This window comes from Monodon monoceros, unplaced genomic scaffold (assembly GCF_005190385.1).
Source record: "Monodon monoceros isolate NGI ecotype Baffin Bay Population unplaced genomic scaffold, NGI_Narwhal_1 Super_Scaffold_1, whole genome shotgun sequence".
NCBI lineage: Eukaryota > Metazoa > Chordata > Mammalia > Artiodactyla > Monodontidae > Monodon > Monodon monoceros.
The window spans coordinates 13183698-13201161 of NW_021703765.1; the positions used below are offsets into that span (position 1 = coordinate 13183698).

At 39.0% G+C, this 17464-nt stretch overlaps 1 protein-coding gene across 2 annotated transcripts in view; it reads left to right on the forward strand.

Moving 5' to 3' along the window:
- Nucleotides 1-16686, forward strand: part of PIGN (phosphatidylinositol glycan anchor biosynthesis class N) — a 110994-nt gene extending 94308 nt beyond the window's left edge. Inside the window, exon 27 of one of the 2 annotated variants that reach the window (XM_029232635.1) lies at nucleotides 15750-16686. In XM_029232635.1, the coding sequence (XP_029088468.1) occupies nucleotides 15750-15873 (124 nt within the window). In that variant the 3' untranslated portion in view covers nucleotides 15874-16686. The remainder of the gene's footprint in view (nucleotides 1-15749) is intronic. The other variant, XM_029232629.1, reaches the window with a different exon arrangement.
- Nucleotides 16687-17464: the final 778 nt, after the last annotated feature.

Consider the following 17464-nt stretch of genomic DNA (forward strand, 5'->3'; position numbering starts at 1 on the left):
GGAGGAATCAGACTCCCTGACTTCAGACTATACTACAAAGCTACAGTAATCAAGACAATATGGTACTGTCACAAAAACAGAAACATAGATCAATGGGACAAGATAGAAAGCCCAGAGATAAACCCACGCACCTATGGTCAACTAATCTATGACAAAGGAGGCAAGACTATACAATGGAGAATAGACAGCCTCTTCAATAAGTGGTGCTGGGAAAACTGGAGAGCTACATGTTTAAGAATGAAATTAGAACGCTCCCTAACACCATACACAAAAATAAACTCAAAATGGATTAGAGACCTAAATGTAAGACCGGACACTATAAAACTCTTAGAGGAAAACATAGGAAGAACACTCTTTGACATAAATCACAGCAAGATCTTTTTTGATCCACCTCCTAGAGTAATGGAAATAAAAACAAAAATAAACAAATGGGACCTAATGAAACGTCAAAGCTTTTGCACAGCAAAGGAAATCATAAATAAGACGAAAAGACAACCGTCAGAATGGGAGAAAATATTCGCAAACGAATCAACAGATAAAGGATTAATCTCCAAAATACATAAACAGCTCATGCAGCTCAATATTAAAAAAACAAACAACCCAATCAAAAAGTGGGCAGAAGACCTAAATAGACACTTCTCCAAAGAAGGCATACAGATGGCCAAGAAGCACGTGAAGAGCTGCTCAACATCACTAATTATTAGAGAAATGCAAATCAAAACTACAATGAGGTATCTCCTCACACCAGTTAGAAATGGTGTCATCAGAAAATCTACAAACAACAAATGCTGGAGAGGGTGTGGAGAAAAGGGAACCCTCTTGCACTGTTATTGGGAATGTAAATTGATACAGCCACTATGGAGAACAGTATGGAGGTTCCTTAAAAACTAAAAATAGAATTACCATATGATCCAGCAATCCCACTACTGGGCATATACCCAGAGATAACCATAATTCAAAAAGACACATGCACCCCAATGTTCATTGCAGCACTGTTTACAATAGCCAGGTCATGGAAGCAACCTAAATGCCCATCGACAGACAAATAGATAAAGAAGATGTGGTACATATATACAATGGAATATTACTCAGCCATAAAAAGGAATGAAATTGGGTCATTTGTTGAGATGTGGATGGATCTAGAGACTGTCATACAGAGTGAAGTAAGTCAGAAAGAGAAAAACAAATATCATATATTAATGCATATTTGTGGAACCTAGAAAAATAGGACAGATGAACCTGTTTGCAGGGCAGAAATTGAGACACAGATGTAGAGAACAAACTTATGGACACCAAGGGGGGAAAGTGGCGGGGGAGTGGCGGTGGTGGTGTGATGAACTGGGAGATTGGGATTGACATGTATACACTGATGTGTATAAAACTGATGACTATTAAAAAAATAAAAATGAGGAAGAGGAAGAGAAACAGGGAATAAGTATATTGTTAATATACTGAAATAAGACCAACAAAAAAAAGGTTCCAATTAAAAAAAAAAAATTAAAGGGAAAGTCATAAATGAAATGGGAGGTCAGGAAGTAGAGTTTTAAGTCCAGACCACTCTTTCAAGCTTAATTGGAAAGGGAAGGAGAAATAGGGCAGTTATCACATGGGAATACTCTCACACCTCCTTTTGAGATTTTGTTATCATTTTGTTTCAGCCATGAGTGATGTAAGGAATGATATTATAGTTGGAAGGCATGAATGTCCCTAGATCTGGTTACCCTGTGTCAAAACTGGGGTCCAGCATCGGGGCTCAAATGTAGTAAGCCCGTTCACAGAGTAGAGTAGTGACCCATCCCTGCAAGGTCAGAGCAAGGCGTTGCAACACAGAATCTCGTACCCAGCAGTTGTTTATTTGAGACATGGGCCCTGAGAGGCGTGATACAGGCAGTTCAGAGACCAGGGAATCTGTTTATATTTGGCAAAAGGCAAAACAAGACAGAAGTTCAAACTTGAGTTTGAGCTCAGGATGCCAAAGGCTTGCCCCGGTCACAGCTGTAGCACTAATAACCAACACTGGTATTGTGCCACCATGTTTACAGTATCTTCCAGCACATTATTTCATGTGATCTTTATCATAGCACTGTGAAGTACACATTATTTTCCACCACAGATATATTTACTGCCTCATTTTACAGTTGAGGACCCCGTGGCCCTAAGGAGAGTGCGACTTGCTCATGCCACAGAGCCTGTAAATGGCTGAGCAGGTCAGGGAGGCAGCACTTGGGCACCAGGGCTGTGTATTCCCATTGACCCTAAGTGCCTCTACTTAGAATTCCCCAGAGTCTTTGTTTTGTAATTCTAATAACCTCTTTTTGAAAAGTGGCTCTGTGTCTAATCCCATGTTTGTGATTGTTGCAAAGGAAATATTCACTGCAAAGTTTTGAATAATATAAATCTAGGATTTACAGGAGAAAGAAATATTGATTAGGAGGGAATGAGCCAAGAGTAAGGGCATCTTAGGTCAGAAAAGTCCTGTTTTGTGCCAGAGGCCTTTGTTGAGTGTACAGAGCGGAGTTGTGTCCTCAAAGAGAAAATACTGAGAAGCAGGGAATGAGGCCGGTGGCAGCTTTCTGCTAGGGGAAGGCCGTCACGGGGTGTGCAGGCTGCCAACAGGCACCACAGACCCAAGCACACACTGCCAAACTGCACGGCTGGCAAAGTGGCGTCTTATTTATGTCAGAAGATGGCAACAGATAGTCTCATACTGGTGGTTGAGAGAAAAACCTTGTGACATAAAGAAGACTCTCTTCCTAGGAGAGTTAAAAGATACGGTTAAAGAAACGCTGCAGTACTGTGATGCTTATGAAATTCTGAGGCTTTGTGTGTGCCCTAGAAGGACTTTTGCTAGGGCTACAGAGAGTCAAGGGCAAATTCAAGGACATAGTGATGAATCAAGATACCCATGAGCAAGGCCCTGATCAGAAATTTTCGTTAGCTGCGTCACCTTTGCTGACCTTGGTTACCTTATACTCAGGACTCCAGTAGAGGAGATTTCTTTTCAGCATTGGATCCCAGAATTCAGGACCTTTTCCCCCACTTACTGACTTATTTAGTCTTTCATGCTTTCACTCAACAAGTACCTATTGAGCAACAACTCTAAGCCTGTCTTTCTCATTACATTGTGCCCTCTTGTTCACATCCATCTCTTGTCAGTTCTTCACGGATCCCATTCCATTCAGCACTGTTGGCCCTGTTCCCTTTCTGTCATCTTCAGTCTTTCATCGAAAACTTAATTAGCAGAACGTTCCCCTCAACACCAACCCCTCAAATTACCTTTTCTTTGCTTCCTCTCTAGTAATATACTGTTTCATCAAAAAGAAGAAAAAGAAAGAAGGAAGAAAAAGAGAAAGGGAGCGGTGGGGAGGAGGCAGGGGAGAAGAGAGGGAGGGAAAGAGAGAGAAAGAATACCCTTTTTAGCATTTCATTTTCCACCTTCTGGCATCAACATCAGCCCTTGATCCACTCCGGAAGTCCTGTATCCTTCTTTGTCCAAAAATTATTTTCTCTCTTTCCCAGTCTTTCATGTTGCTTGTTTAAAGATAGTCACCGTTTTTCTCTGGAAAATTCTGCAATGTCTTTCTTTAGAAATGTTAAGTTAAACTGTTTTAAGGAATTTAATGCAATCATGTTTATCTCTCCTCCTTTCTGGGATCACTAGAAGTTTCCAGAAACCTTTTGGAGGATTGGATTGTTTTGCCACAGAAAAAAACTTATACCCAAATCTGGGGAAAAGCCAGATTAAATTAAGCAGCAAATGAGTAAAGTTAAGGATTATTGAGAAAGGTATTAAATTGATATAATAATTAGTATTAAAATGTCATTTATTGCACACAGTGTATTAGGAGTTTTACATAGGTTATTTCATTAGTTTTAATGACAATGATGTGAAGAAAATATAATTATTTCTACTTTACAGCAGAGGAAACTGGCTCTGAAAGACTTTAACAATAACATGGAATACGTAGGTTTCAGTTTTTGGAATTGTATGTACATTTAATATATAGATCATTTCTTCAGGAAAAAGTATATAGTGAGCATTCACCATCCATGAAGCATCCCCAGGTGTTACCAAGGGCCCAAAGATGAATGGGATTGCCTTCTCAAGACTTGGTGATGCCCCACTGCTAGAGATAGATAACTCCTGCATCAGAGTTTTTCGTAGGGAATTCGAGCACTGGGGGGGGAAGTTCTACTGTATAACTTATAAGGAATATTCCAGACCTGGAAGGATATGACTCTGACACGTTGCCCCTGCATGCAGGGTTGTAAGACAGAATAACTGTAATACAAGGCAGCATGTGCTTAAGCGTTATGTGAATACCGAATGGAGGCCGCTTCAATTCCAACTTCAATGACTGAGAAAACATTGCTCAAGGTCAGCATTTGAGCTGGGCCTTGAATGAAGGGTATAATTTCAGTTAGGAGACTTAGAGTATTTTCGGCGGACAGAATGGATATGAGCAAAGCGTAGAGGTGAAAAAGCCCAATGCCTACTCATCTGGAGTGTGATAAATAAGTTGAATTTCAGAAACCTTAGGTTTTGGATAAACAAATTTCCAGATAATAGCCTTTGGGAACCTTAACTTGGAGAACCTTGGATACAAAACTACAGTGTACATTCTGTTGGCATATAAGTGAGCAGCCATGTACTTTGGTTCCACTGGAGCTTTAATATTTTCGATGTTACTTCCACAAGTGAATTATTGCCTAGGAGTTAGGAATCTTGACTGCCTTTTTTATACAAGTTCATTCTGTGGAGTGACGGGTGGGGTATAATGTGTCTGGAAATGGAGGAACTAACTAAACCAGCACCATCAGGGTGATTAAGCATTATCCTTAAGTGCTCCTGGCATAACCTTAACAGTCAGGCTTCAGTTCTCTTTTGATCCCTGAAGTTATTCTGTGCTTCCAGGCATAATTTTTTCCTGCTTCCTTCAAGGTCTGTCCTCCCAGGCTTCAGTGATATTACAGGGCCCGTTACCATGTCATAGTACTTTGCACTAAATCCAAATTGCCAACTTTGACAGTCTTTTTCCTTGATAAGGTTTTTCTTTTCTTTAAAAAAATTATCGTAATATATACATAACAAAAAAATCACCTTAACCATTTTAAAGTGTACAGCTCAGTTTTATTAAATATATTCACATTGCTGTACAACTAATCTCCAGAACTTTTTCATCTTGCATAACTGAATCTCTATACCCATTAAACAGCAGCTCCCCATTTTCCCTTCCCCTCAGCCCCTGGAATCCACTTTTCTACTTCCTGTCTCTATGAGTTTGGCTACTCTAGGTACCTCGTATAGGTGGAATCACACAATATTTGTCCTTTCATATCTGGCTAATTTCACTTAGGGTAATGTCCTGAAGGTTCATCCATGTTATAGCATGTATCAGAGTTTCCTTCCTTTTGAAGGCTGAATAATATTCCATTGTATGTATATATCATGTTTTGTCTATCCATTCATCCATCAGTGGGCACATAGGTTGCTCCCACCTTTGGCTATTGTGAATAATGCTACTATAACATGGGTGTTCATTATCCATTCAAGTCCCTGCTGTCAGTTCTTTGAGATACACACCCAGAAATGAGATTGCTGGATCATATGGTAGTTCTGTTTTTAATCTTTTGAGGAATTGCCATAATGTGTTTCATAGCAGTTGTGCCATTTTATTCCTACCAGTAGTGCAGAAGACGAATTTCTCCACATTCTCACCAATCCTTGTTTTCTTTTCTTTTTTTGATAGTAGCCACCCTGATGTGTGTGAAGTATATCTCATTGTAGTTTTGACTTGCATTTCCCTAATGCGTTGTGATGTTGAGCATTTTTCATGTGCTTGTTGGCTATTTGTATGTCTTCTTTGGCAAAATATCTGGTCAAGTCCTTTGCCCATTTTTCATTTGAGTTATTTGGTTTTTTATTGTTGAGTGGTAGGAGTTCTTTATGTATTTTGGACATTAACCCCTTATGAGATATATGATTTGCAAATATTCTCTCCCATTCTGTGATTTGCTTTTTCACTCTGTTGATTATGTCCTTTGCACAGAAGTTTTAAATTTTGATATAGTCCAGTTTATCTATCTTTATTTTTGTTACTAAAAGAGACTTTGACCCATTGCAAAACTTGAATTTAGTATCTAGTGTGATGTTCTTCTTGGCACGCGTGTGGTACCTCCAGGCCTCTTCCTTGCATTCCTTTACACAACCATCATGGGAAATAAAGTGTTCATCAGAGCACAAAATAATAGCAAAAAAGAGACTGCAGAGGCATAAAACAAACAATGAGCATCGTTCAAACCAAGGGAAACAGAATGGTGCATTAGCACTTGTAGGCTGTGAATGCATTAATGACCCCTCCCTCAGCAGCACTAGCCATGAGAAAAGGACCTTAACCCCGTGGTTCAGTACTGTACTTCATTTATACTACATATTAAAATAGTATATAATTAATGCTATACAGGGTAAAAACTGTGCTGTAGAAATATTTTGTGGTAATAGTATTTTTTTATAAAGGGAGCTGCCCTACACATACAGGGATCATATGTCCAGGTTTACCTGGAGCAGTCCTGGTTTATGCCTTTTGTCCCGGTGTAATCTTCACATCCTCATCTATACAACATTAAAAATCCAAAGTGGATGGGAAGAGAATAAAGGCGTAGCCAGTTAATAAGTTATGTTAAACCTCAGTTTATCTCAGTCTTAATGCTTCATCATCACGAGTCTAACTCCCATAGGTAAAATGGGATGCTTGCTCTGAGAGACTTCAGATTTCAGAGCTCAGTCCTATTCATCAGGCTGAGAACATTGAACTATCCTACATAAATTACCCACATCCTATCCCGGTCATTCCTGCTGAAATATCTCTTTGCTCTGCTCTGTTTGTCTTCTTTGTCTTTTATTGTATTGTACAAAAGATGCCTACTTAAGAAAGGAAGATGATGGGGAGTGGGGAGGTGGAAGAGGTTGGGGTGCAGAGACAAAATGAAATCTGAGTTAGTGGAATTAAGCTTTCTAAGTGGAATTGCCCCCAATTGATGCTGCAAGGTGAGGTTTTCGTTGCTGCTGCTGCTCTTGTTGGTGAGTTAGAATTCTAAAATCTTTCCTTTGCATCCTGTATAGCAGTAATGGCATATAGCACCGCAGTGAACCATGTGATACAGGTCTAGTGCGCAGAAGTGGTTCATGCATCTTCATAAGCATCTGACTGATTGCCAGGAAAAGGCTTGGATAGTGGGGGAAATACACTTCAAGATCCAAAACTAAAGCACCGTATAATAAGGTTCACCTATCGAAACTTCATTATTCCACTTTTTCCTGCATTTTATTTGTGAGAATATTGCTTTTAAGTTTTGGCTTTCTAATTATTCCTATGTGGATATACATTTGAAAAGCTGAGCAGTTCCTTGTCATGTTGCAGATATTATTAAACTTACTGTCATAATTTCCTTAATGGGAACCAGGGTTATTTGAATTGTGCTCCTGCAGTGGTTTCCCTTTGTGACAAATTTTATTTCCAAACTCCTTTGTATTAGTAACACAGTTAATAACTTCAGCCATTCCATGCCTATTATTCACAGGAATGGAATGTTGTCCTTTTGTCCTTTTTATTGCTTTATAAATTTTATTGCTTTATAAATACATAAATGGTGAGAACCTGTCCTAGAATTTGAGAGAGGACTAGGGGCTAATGACCCCCATGAATGCAGTCTGACATGTATCTGTAATGTCTGTAGTGCCGTCGTGGGGACTGCAGTGGGTTTTCAAAATAGGTTGGAGAGATTCCTCACCTATGAGTTTCAGGTTAATAAATAAGAGTGTCTTTAAAAATAAAGATTGCATTGCTAGGGCATAAGACAGGATATCTGTTTGTAAGTGTAGTCCAATATGTTCAAAATGCATCTTTGGAGCAGATTTTACCAGACTTTAATGGAAACTGTTAAAGGAATACACTCCAGTCAGTATGATCACCTGAAACCGTGGGTGTCATTTCAGTGGTTTTCTGGAGAACCTTGTGGCATCAGGTGTTTTTTTCAACAGCCATGTGAAAAATATCCTACCCAGGCCATGAAACTGGGTTGGGCCGACAGAGCTATAATTTAGCATTTTCTTCTTTTGATCTTTTACACAGTTTCTTCATTTATAGCAGGCCGTAAACTTTACAGAGTATTGCCTTTTATATTCCATACTGAGAGAAGTGCATTTTTTAAACTAGAGAAAAAATTCCTTTGAGGGAATTTTCATAACTGTAAAAACATAGATTTAAATGTATGTTCTGAATGTATTTGATACGAGGTGAATAGTGATCATCAGTTTGCACTTCAGTTTGATAGTGGTCTTCATTTGGACTCTGTTTCCCACATGCACTATTGTTATACATTATTAAAATATAAATGGCAACTAAAGTATCACTTCTATGTTTAGATATAGTGAAAACTTAAAATTAAGTCCAGTAATATTTTAATATCCTCCTAAATGTAATTAATAAGTGCCATAAAATATCTTTACACTTGACAATGAATACTAAGCTTTATTAAAATCAATGATTCTCAACCTGTTTCTTCCCCAGTACATCTGACAGATAGGACCTGCTTCTATTGCCCACTATCCTAATTGAGAAGTATAATCAACCTTTTATCACCCACTGTACACACTGAACAGGCCTGCCTGGTGATTCTGTATGCCCCTCCACACACAGACCCTGTCCGTCTACCATCTCATATGTGTCCCTTTAGAATTACTGATTTAAATGCTGTCAGAATAGTCAAGGGAAGAGAGTGGGAACAGCGGAACTCGCTGCAAGTAGAAATTTGATGCTCCTTTAACTCTGCTATGCTCTGATGACACCAAGACTTGATTGATGGAAAATATAACAAACTGAATGCCTTAGGCTCAGTGGCACAAAGAAGATGAGCTTCACAACTGTTCCCTGCCAACGATGTTAGCTTAAATGAGCCAAGAGTCCATGATTTCAGGCCACTCCAGGCCAAGGAGATAGGTGATCTGTGGAATACCTTTTATAAATAGACTGTCACTAAATTTGAGGATGGGTCACCTACTTTCTGGTTTTACAAAACTACTTTGTTAAGAGATCAAGTCATATTTAATATTTTAAAGTTTTAAAAAACACCTAAAACTGATAGTAAAATTTAATGGAAAAAACATCTGCTAGAATATAATCTCTTCTTTTTTTTTACAGCTTTATTGAGGTATAATTTATATATCATAAAATTCATCCATTTTAAGGTTTTAAATGATTTAAATCACTTCAGTGATTTTTCAGCAGATTTATGGAGTTGTGCAACCATCACCACAATCTAGTTTTTGAATATTTCCATCACTCAAAAAATTCTCCCGTGCCTAATTCAGTTCTATGCAATTCCCATGCCTGGCCCCAGGAAACCACTACTCTGCTTTCTGTCTCTACAGATTTGCCTATTCTGGACATTTCAATAAATGGAATCATACGATATGTAGTCTTTCACATCTGTCTTCCTCCAGTTAGTGTGATGTTTTTGGCATTCCTTTATGTTGTAGCATGGATCAGTACTTTGTTCCCTTTCGTTGCTGAATAGTGTTGCATTGTATGGATAGGCCACATTCTGTGTATTCATTTTATAGTGTAACCTTCTACAGTCCTCATGGCTTTTCTTCATCTACCTGCCTCCTAACCTCCTTGCCTGGTCTTCCCATGGAACCAGGGTCAGATTGGGCTGTCCTGGATTTGATCCTCGAGGCTGTAGACTGGGCAGTTTGCATTCCGTCCCTCATCTCACCTCTGACTCCAAACTCCAGTCCCTGGGTTGGGGAGTGAACCTTCTTATAACATGAAGAATTGTGACCATTATATCCAGCTTATTGGGTTGAGGACTTTTATCTCAGGAACCATTGCAGATTTTGAAGTCCTGTGAGGAACAGAAATGGGAGAGAGTTGAAGATTTCTGTGATAATTATGAGCTTGGCCAAGAGTTCTATGTCATAATTTGTAAACATCACATAAATAGAAACGTATCACAAGCTCACTGTAGAAAATACAGAAAGCATGTAGAAAAAGTAAGAAGTCACACATAATTCAATGTCTCAGAGTTAACCTCTGTCCAACAGGTTGATGTATCTCCTTTTAGACTTTATTTATATGCAAACATATACAGGTTTTTTATTTTTTTAAGTTGGCTTTCTATGATAACCATTTCCCAATGTCATTACTTTTAAAAACATGAAGGTTATTGTGACGAGAAAGGTGTGTGGAGAAACATGGTAGGGAGAGAGTTCAGAAAGACAGTTGATGTCACTTATGGCTTTGAAGGTCATTGTAAGGAATTAGGAATTTATTCCAAGTATAAGGCAAAGCATTAGACTCTTGAGCAGGGAAGTATTTGATACGCTTTATATTTGGAAACAACACTTTGGCCAATATGGAGAACATACTCAGGGATCGAGAGAGGGAAGAGGAAGATTGGTTAATAGGCTCTTGCAGTATTCTAAACTAGAGATGATGACAGCTTCGACTAGGGCAGTGATTCAAAATGGTAACAAGAGGCTAGATTTACAAAGTATTCTGAAAGAGAGGTGAGTGGAAGTTGTTAATGGACTGGATGTGCTAGGAGAAGAAAAGGTGAGAATCAAGGGTGACTCCTAGGTTTTTTATCTTGAGTAACTATGTGAATGAACAGTAAAGCCATTTCCCGAGATGGAGAAGCCCCTCAGAAAAGTGAGGTTGATGAAGGAAGATTTGGGAAATTAAGAGCTGGGTTTTACATATCAAATTTAAAATGCCTTAGATTAGGATGGTGCCAGAGGAAGCCATGGGATCTTGGAAGAGTTTTTCTTTTATTTTTAGGATGAGAGAAATTACACATCTGCGTGGTGACAGCTTTGCTCGCTTTAGAGAAGGGGAAAATGCCGCTATGAGAGAGAGGGGGAATCATTGCAAAAGTAAAGTCCTTTTGTAGGAGAGTTGAAACAGGATCCAAAATGGAAGTGGAGGGGTTTGTTTTAGACAGGATCAGGTGCAGGAGGAAATATGGACAGATATGGGTGTTTTAGTAGGTTGGGGGCAAGAAGAGAAGTTCTCTCTTAGCTCTCAGTAAAATTTTCTCAAATAAGCAAAGTCATCTCCTGAGAGGGGAGGAAGGTGATAGAACTTTGAGGAGAGAAGAAAGGACATTAAATGGTTTGACTTGGAGACAGAAAAATAATTCACAAGTGTGCAGTCAGAATTGAGGCATTCATGAGAACCAAATCTCATCTGTGCCCATAAAATTAAAGTGAGCCTAGCCAGGACAGTCATGAGTTTTTTGTGATGGTTCCTTTATCTTTAGTGTACGGTGCTTTCTGTTCCCTTCCCTGGTTCTGATTATTGATTCTAATGCCAGAATTACACTTATCTTTATGTTTTAATATCTCCTAGGGCTAGTTTTACTTCATTTTGGGAGAGACTCTTTGTTTCTTTAAATATTTTGGGATTTTGTCTTTTATCATTTAATTTTGATTATATGTCTATGACTTTTATTTTAGGGGAGTCTGATTTCAGTCCAGGCTAAATCTGCCAGGGTATATAAAACAAAAGAAGATTTTCTGATTTCTTTTAATTACAAATTACCATTTTTAATAATTTAACAAATATTGAAGGGCCCACAGGGCCTTGAATTGGACCTTAAAGATGAAATGGGGAGAGAAACAGGGACCATGGTCCCTGCCTCCAGGGACCTGACAGCCTAGGGCAGAGGTCAGCAATCTATGACCCTTTAGCAGAAGCCAGCCCACCTGCTGTTTTTATGTTGTCTGCAAGCTGCCAGTTGTTTTCAATTAAACATTTTGACATAATTATGGGTTCACATGAGATTGTAAGAAATAATACAGAAATCCTGTACTCCCTTTACCCAGTTACCCCGAAGGGTAACTTCATGCAACAAAGCTATAGAACAACCAGGATATTGACGTTCATATTGTCAAGCTTCTATCAACACAGGATCCTTCGTGTTGCCCTTTTATTGGCAAAACCACTTCCTTCCTGCTTCCATTCCTCCTTAACCCCTAGCAACCATTAATCTTTTTTTCATTTCTGTAGTTTTGTTATTTCATGAATGTGACATATGTGGAATTATACAGTATGTAACATTATGGGACTAGCTTTCTTTGCTCAGCATAATTCTCCGGTGATTCATTCAGGTTGTTGTGTGTTTCAGTAGTTCATTCCTTCTTATTTTGGAGTAGTATTCTGTAGTACCGATGTACCACAGTTTGTTTAGTCATTCACCCATTGAAGAACTTTGAGGTTATTTCCAGTTTGGGGCTATTATGAATTAAGCCTCTAAACATTCTTGTGAACATCAGTTTTTATTTCTTTGGGATATATGTCCAGAAGTACACTTGCTGGGTCATATAGTAGTTGCATGTTTAGTTTTATAAGAAACTACCAAACTGTTTTTTGACTGACTGGAGTAGAAATCCAGGTTCCCCATTCAGCCTCCATTGACGCCCAAAGGGGTCTCCTCGTTATTACAGAGCAGGGGAAGGAATTACAGTTCCCCACTGGGCCTCCCCTGGTATTTCCGTGGCTAGGAAGGGCTGGAAGTCCTTATTGCTCCCCTACATGACCTCCACTAACATCACAGTGGGGAGGGGAATGGCCTTGTTAACTCTGGGTGGAGGTGAATGACTCTCCACTGGGCCTCGTCTGATACTACCCCAGTGAAGGGGGCCCTCATTACTGCTGGACGGGGGTGCAAGTCGAGGCTTCTCACGTGGTCTCCACTGACACTGTCGGGCAGTGGGAATTGCTTGTCACTGCCAGGTTTGGGTGAAAGTACCAGCTTTCCTACTCAGTGTTCTCTCATGCCATGGGGGTTCAGGGTCAGGGATGGATGGGGGTTGGAGTACCTCATCAAAGCCTGGTGAGGGTGGAAGTGTAGGCTCCCCACTCGGCCTTTGCTGGAGCAGGTAGGAGCCGAACGACCCTTTTTTCTGTGGTTTCTGGCTGAAGTGGAACAGTTACTGTCTAAAAGTTTTCCATCTTTTGGGCCTGCCCCATTCCTTGTCTGTCCTTTGGCTAGAGAGTAGGCTTTTGTTATCATGTTGGGTTGTTTTGGGGGGGGGGGGTTGGGTTATGTCCATTGGCATTTCTGGTTTGTTCCAATTTGTTCCAGCAAAAAGAAAATCCAGGGAACTACCCACTGTGTCATTCCTTGGGTCCCAAGATCCTTAACCTGTGTGTATTCTATCCACTGTTCAGTCTTCTTATGTTTCTTTTATATACAATTCCCAGGGTTTTTGTTGTACTTGGCAGGAAGAATAGGGGAAAGTACACCTACTCCATCTCCAGGAAAAGGAAGATTTTCTGATTTTTTTTTTTAAAGCTTCTAGTTTTCTAACACCTCTGTGCTGTGATAAACTTGAATTGCCCCACTTTGGAAGATGTTTAAAGTAAGATCAGTCAACCAGTTACCAACTTAAGTGTGATAAAATTTCAGCATAACTCACATAATTTTGGTAACATAATCTTGTCTATTTTGGCATGAGTTGTTCAAGAGCACTCTGTTAAAATAAATATCTAGATAGTTTTATTCCCAGAAGGGCTTTGTAGAATGATAAAAATGTCTTATCATTGTTTTCATTTTTAAATAAATAATTATCAGTGATTTATTTCCTCTGTAGCTACTGAAGTTGGGAAGTAGCTTTGTAAAATCTACATAATTAAGTGGTAGATAAGAGCTATATCATATTCATTCAGGGTTAAAAAAATATATACAAACACACATACACACAAACACATACACACATAAATTTAAGTAGAAGAAAATTCCAGGTCCAATATTCTATTACATTATTTTTACAGTGAAAATAAACAAACATTTCAAAACTCTTAACTTAATGTTAATATTTGGCTAGCAGTTAAAGATCTAATTTTATTGTTTTCTTTTTAGGTCAGGAGCCTACCCTAGTCCAGAACCAGATTTCTAACATAACTAGTTCTCATTCTTATTTTTTAATTAGCCAACTCTTCTATATCAAATTTACTTTACAAGATGAACCAGTGAACCTAGAGAAAGATTCTAAATAGGAATCAGTGCCTTTCCAAAGGAAATCCTATCAAACCATAAAGCTTTACAATTGGAGGTTCTTGCTTAAAAGCTTATAACAATACCAAAAATAAATAAATAAATAAAAGCTGCATAGAGTAGAGGCCCTTCTTTCCTGGCCTTGAGGGGCCTTGCCTATGGGGCAGTTACCTGACAGCACAGTGAAGCTTTGCCTAGGTTGGCCTAGGGCCAGCAGTTTGACATTTTGGGGGGCTGCCCACCTACTGGACTGGAGTTATTGAGAAGGTGGGAGGGAGGCCTGCAGGCCGCTGTTCCCTTTCCCCTTAGTCTCCATGTCCCTCTCTGTGATCGGCCTGTTTTACATGCACCCAAAAGGCACCTTCCCAGATGCCCTAAGACAAGTTCCCTGGGGCTTGCCCTGGGGGCCATTCTTGGGAAGGGGCTTCTTTAACCCACACCAGGACTTCTGTTTGCTGGGGGTAGAGGAGAGGAAAGGGGAGAAAATATGACCTCCCTTCATCAAGCCAGCTTGGTTACAGGCCTGCGGAACCTTCCCTTCACCTTTGTTGAAGGATGTAAAATGTGTGAATCTATTATGAAGTTAGACAGTTAAACACAACTCTGATAGGCATTGTGAATAAACTTGCCAATCTGCACTGAAGCTTAGCTTGGGCAATACTGTACTAGTATCATTATAGGAAGCCTCTGCTTTGTTGCACATTTGTCAGATCTGTGTCCTAAATTTCTTTCCATATTTCCAAATTTATCATCAAGCCATGTACTATGTACTGTGTTTAAAAAGAAAAACTGAACATTTAATATTGCTGATAGATGGGAACTGGGATTGAGTAATTTTAAGCGTATTCTATCTTCTTCCAGAAGTCTTGGGGATAGTAGCTTTGACTCTGAGATTAATAGAGAGATGTGTCCCTTTTCTTTTGTTTAGATTCTTTGACTAAAACTTTCACTTCGCTGAATTTGAGTTTGGGTAACATTTTTCTTTCTTTGTGGCTGGTACTTTTGTCAAAGTACTTCTAACTTATGTCAAAACATGGGATGGCACGGTCTAAAACATCAGAATACTTAACTTGGGGACATCATGGGGAGTCTGTGGATATTATTCAGAGTATATAAGAATTAGAGGGGGGGAAATTATCTTTATTTTTCTAAAAGCTAAATTTTAAAATTCAGTTTCTAACGGTGACAAAGACACAGGCACTACTAATATCAATCAGACATTTTCATATCATTATAGTTGTTGGAGCTATCTCAAAATATTATGTTCATCACTACTTCTACAACAAATTTGTTCTTTTTAACATATTGATATCTATTTCAAAATCATTGGTATCCTCTGTAATTCTGTGTATTTTATATACACAGTTGACCCTTGAACAACATGGGTTTGAACTGCATGGATCCACTTATATGTGGATTCTTTTCAATAGTAAATGCTGTAGTACTACAAGATCCGTGGTTGGTTGAATGCGAGGATGCCAAACCATAGATACTTAGGAACCTTGGATGCTGAGGGCCAACTATAAAGTTATAAGCTGATTTTCGACTTCTCAGAGGGTCATCACCCCTAATCCCTGAGTTGTTCAAGGATCAACTGTACATTTAGAAACATTAGTTAGAGGAATCTTATGCTTTTCCTCTTATATGTTCTCTCTGCCTGTAACGTGTTTCTTTTTCTCCTTCTGTAGCATCAGCCACTACGTGATTGTCATGTCCATGACCATCTTTCTGGTGTTTCTCAATGGCCTGGCACAGATGCTCACAACAAAGAAACTCAAACTGTGTGGCAGACCCAAAAGCCACCTCACATGATGTTGCCAAAGCCATCATTCAGCATCCAGATCCTGGTTCTCATTCTCCTTGTCAACTAAAATCTTTTCAAGGATTCATAAATGAGATGGATATTAATGTATAACATACTCTGCTCATCTAAAGGAAATTATATGTGGAATTCTGAATTTATGGGTTATCTGGAATAAAGGAGCTTCCATTTTCTTTAGGTTTTGCATGAAGTCATGGTTACATCTGTGGAAAAGCAGAGTAAAGCATTCTGCATTTTCATTTTTTCCTTTAGTTGGCAACTCCTCTCACCGATGTTTCAGAGCACCTGTAACAGTCTCTGGTCCCCAGCTGTACAGCTTCCTGTATTATATGCAGAGGAGAATGTGCTCCTGAGGGGGCAGTACTGATCACGTCCAAAATCAATGCACTGGCTGAACATGAAGTAAATCACCAGGTGGCACCATAAATATTTATCAACTCTCAGCACTTGTTTTGCAAGTAGTTCTAACTACTAAACAACATTAGAAAGACAGTCAGGATGTGTAGGAAAATGTTTGCAGGTGTTTTTCATTTTTCTTCTGTATTCAGCAATACTATTTTATGCTTTTTAGTGCTTTTTTAGTTTTCATAGTCAATCAGCTAGATGCAGGTTTTACCTTCACTTTTTTTTTTTTTTCCATTTCTGGATTCTCATGGAATTTCTGGAGATAGAAAAGCAGAAAAAGCTTGTTATTTGTGTCTTGTCCATGGGGAAAAAGATTTAAATGATTAGTTTTTTGGGGGTTTTAAAAATTTTATTTTATTTATTTATTTTTGGCTGCATTGGGTCTTCGTTGCTGTGCGCAGGCTTTCTCTTGTTGCAGAGCACGGGCTCTAGAGCGCAGGCTCAGTAGTTGTGGCACACAGGCTCAGTAGTTGTGGCTCACAGGCTCAGTAATTGTGGCTCACAGGCTCTAGAGCGCAGGCTCAGTAGTTGTGGTGCATGGGCTTAGTTGCTCCGCAGCATGTGGGATCTTCCCAGACCAGGGCTCAAACCCATGTCCTCTGCATTGGCAGGCGGATTCTTAACCGCTGCACCACCAGGGAAGCCCCTAAATGATTAGTTTTTAATTGTAGATTCAATAACTGTTACTTCCAAAGCTTTTATCATGTATTATTCCAACAGAATTCTTTAAATCAATGGTTAAACTTTCTGAAAATATCATAAGTCAGTGTTAAAATTGCTTTTCTTTCTGGTTGTGAGATTCTAGCTCAAAGGCCCAAAGTTCTCTCGTTAAAGTTTAATTTCTATTCATAAACTAATTTTAATGGACAAAATATTTTGAGAGTAATTTTTATTTGGATTCTTCATAAAGTGACCTTTAGATGTCACTGTGGAGTTGGCCTTTTGCCCATGGTGAGCCGGGAGAGTTTGGCTGATGCTAAGCTTTCTTGGTCTGAGTCCCATTTTTAAAAAGTAATTGATTTTGAATTAAGTTATAGCATCACTAGTTCATTATTAATGATGAGGAAGCCCTCTACAAATTAGCAGATTTTTCAAATTGGCAGGTGAGTGAACAGATACAATTTAGGAGATTCGAAAATCAGTTTGGCAAAATGTACTTTCTTAATTCCTATTTAT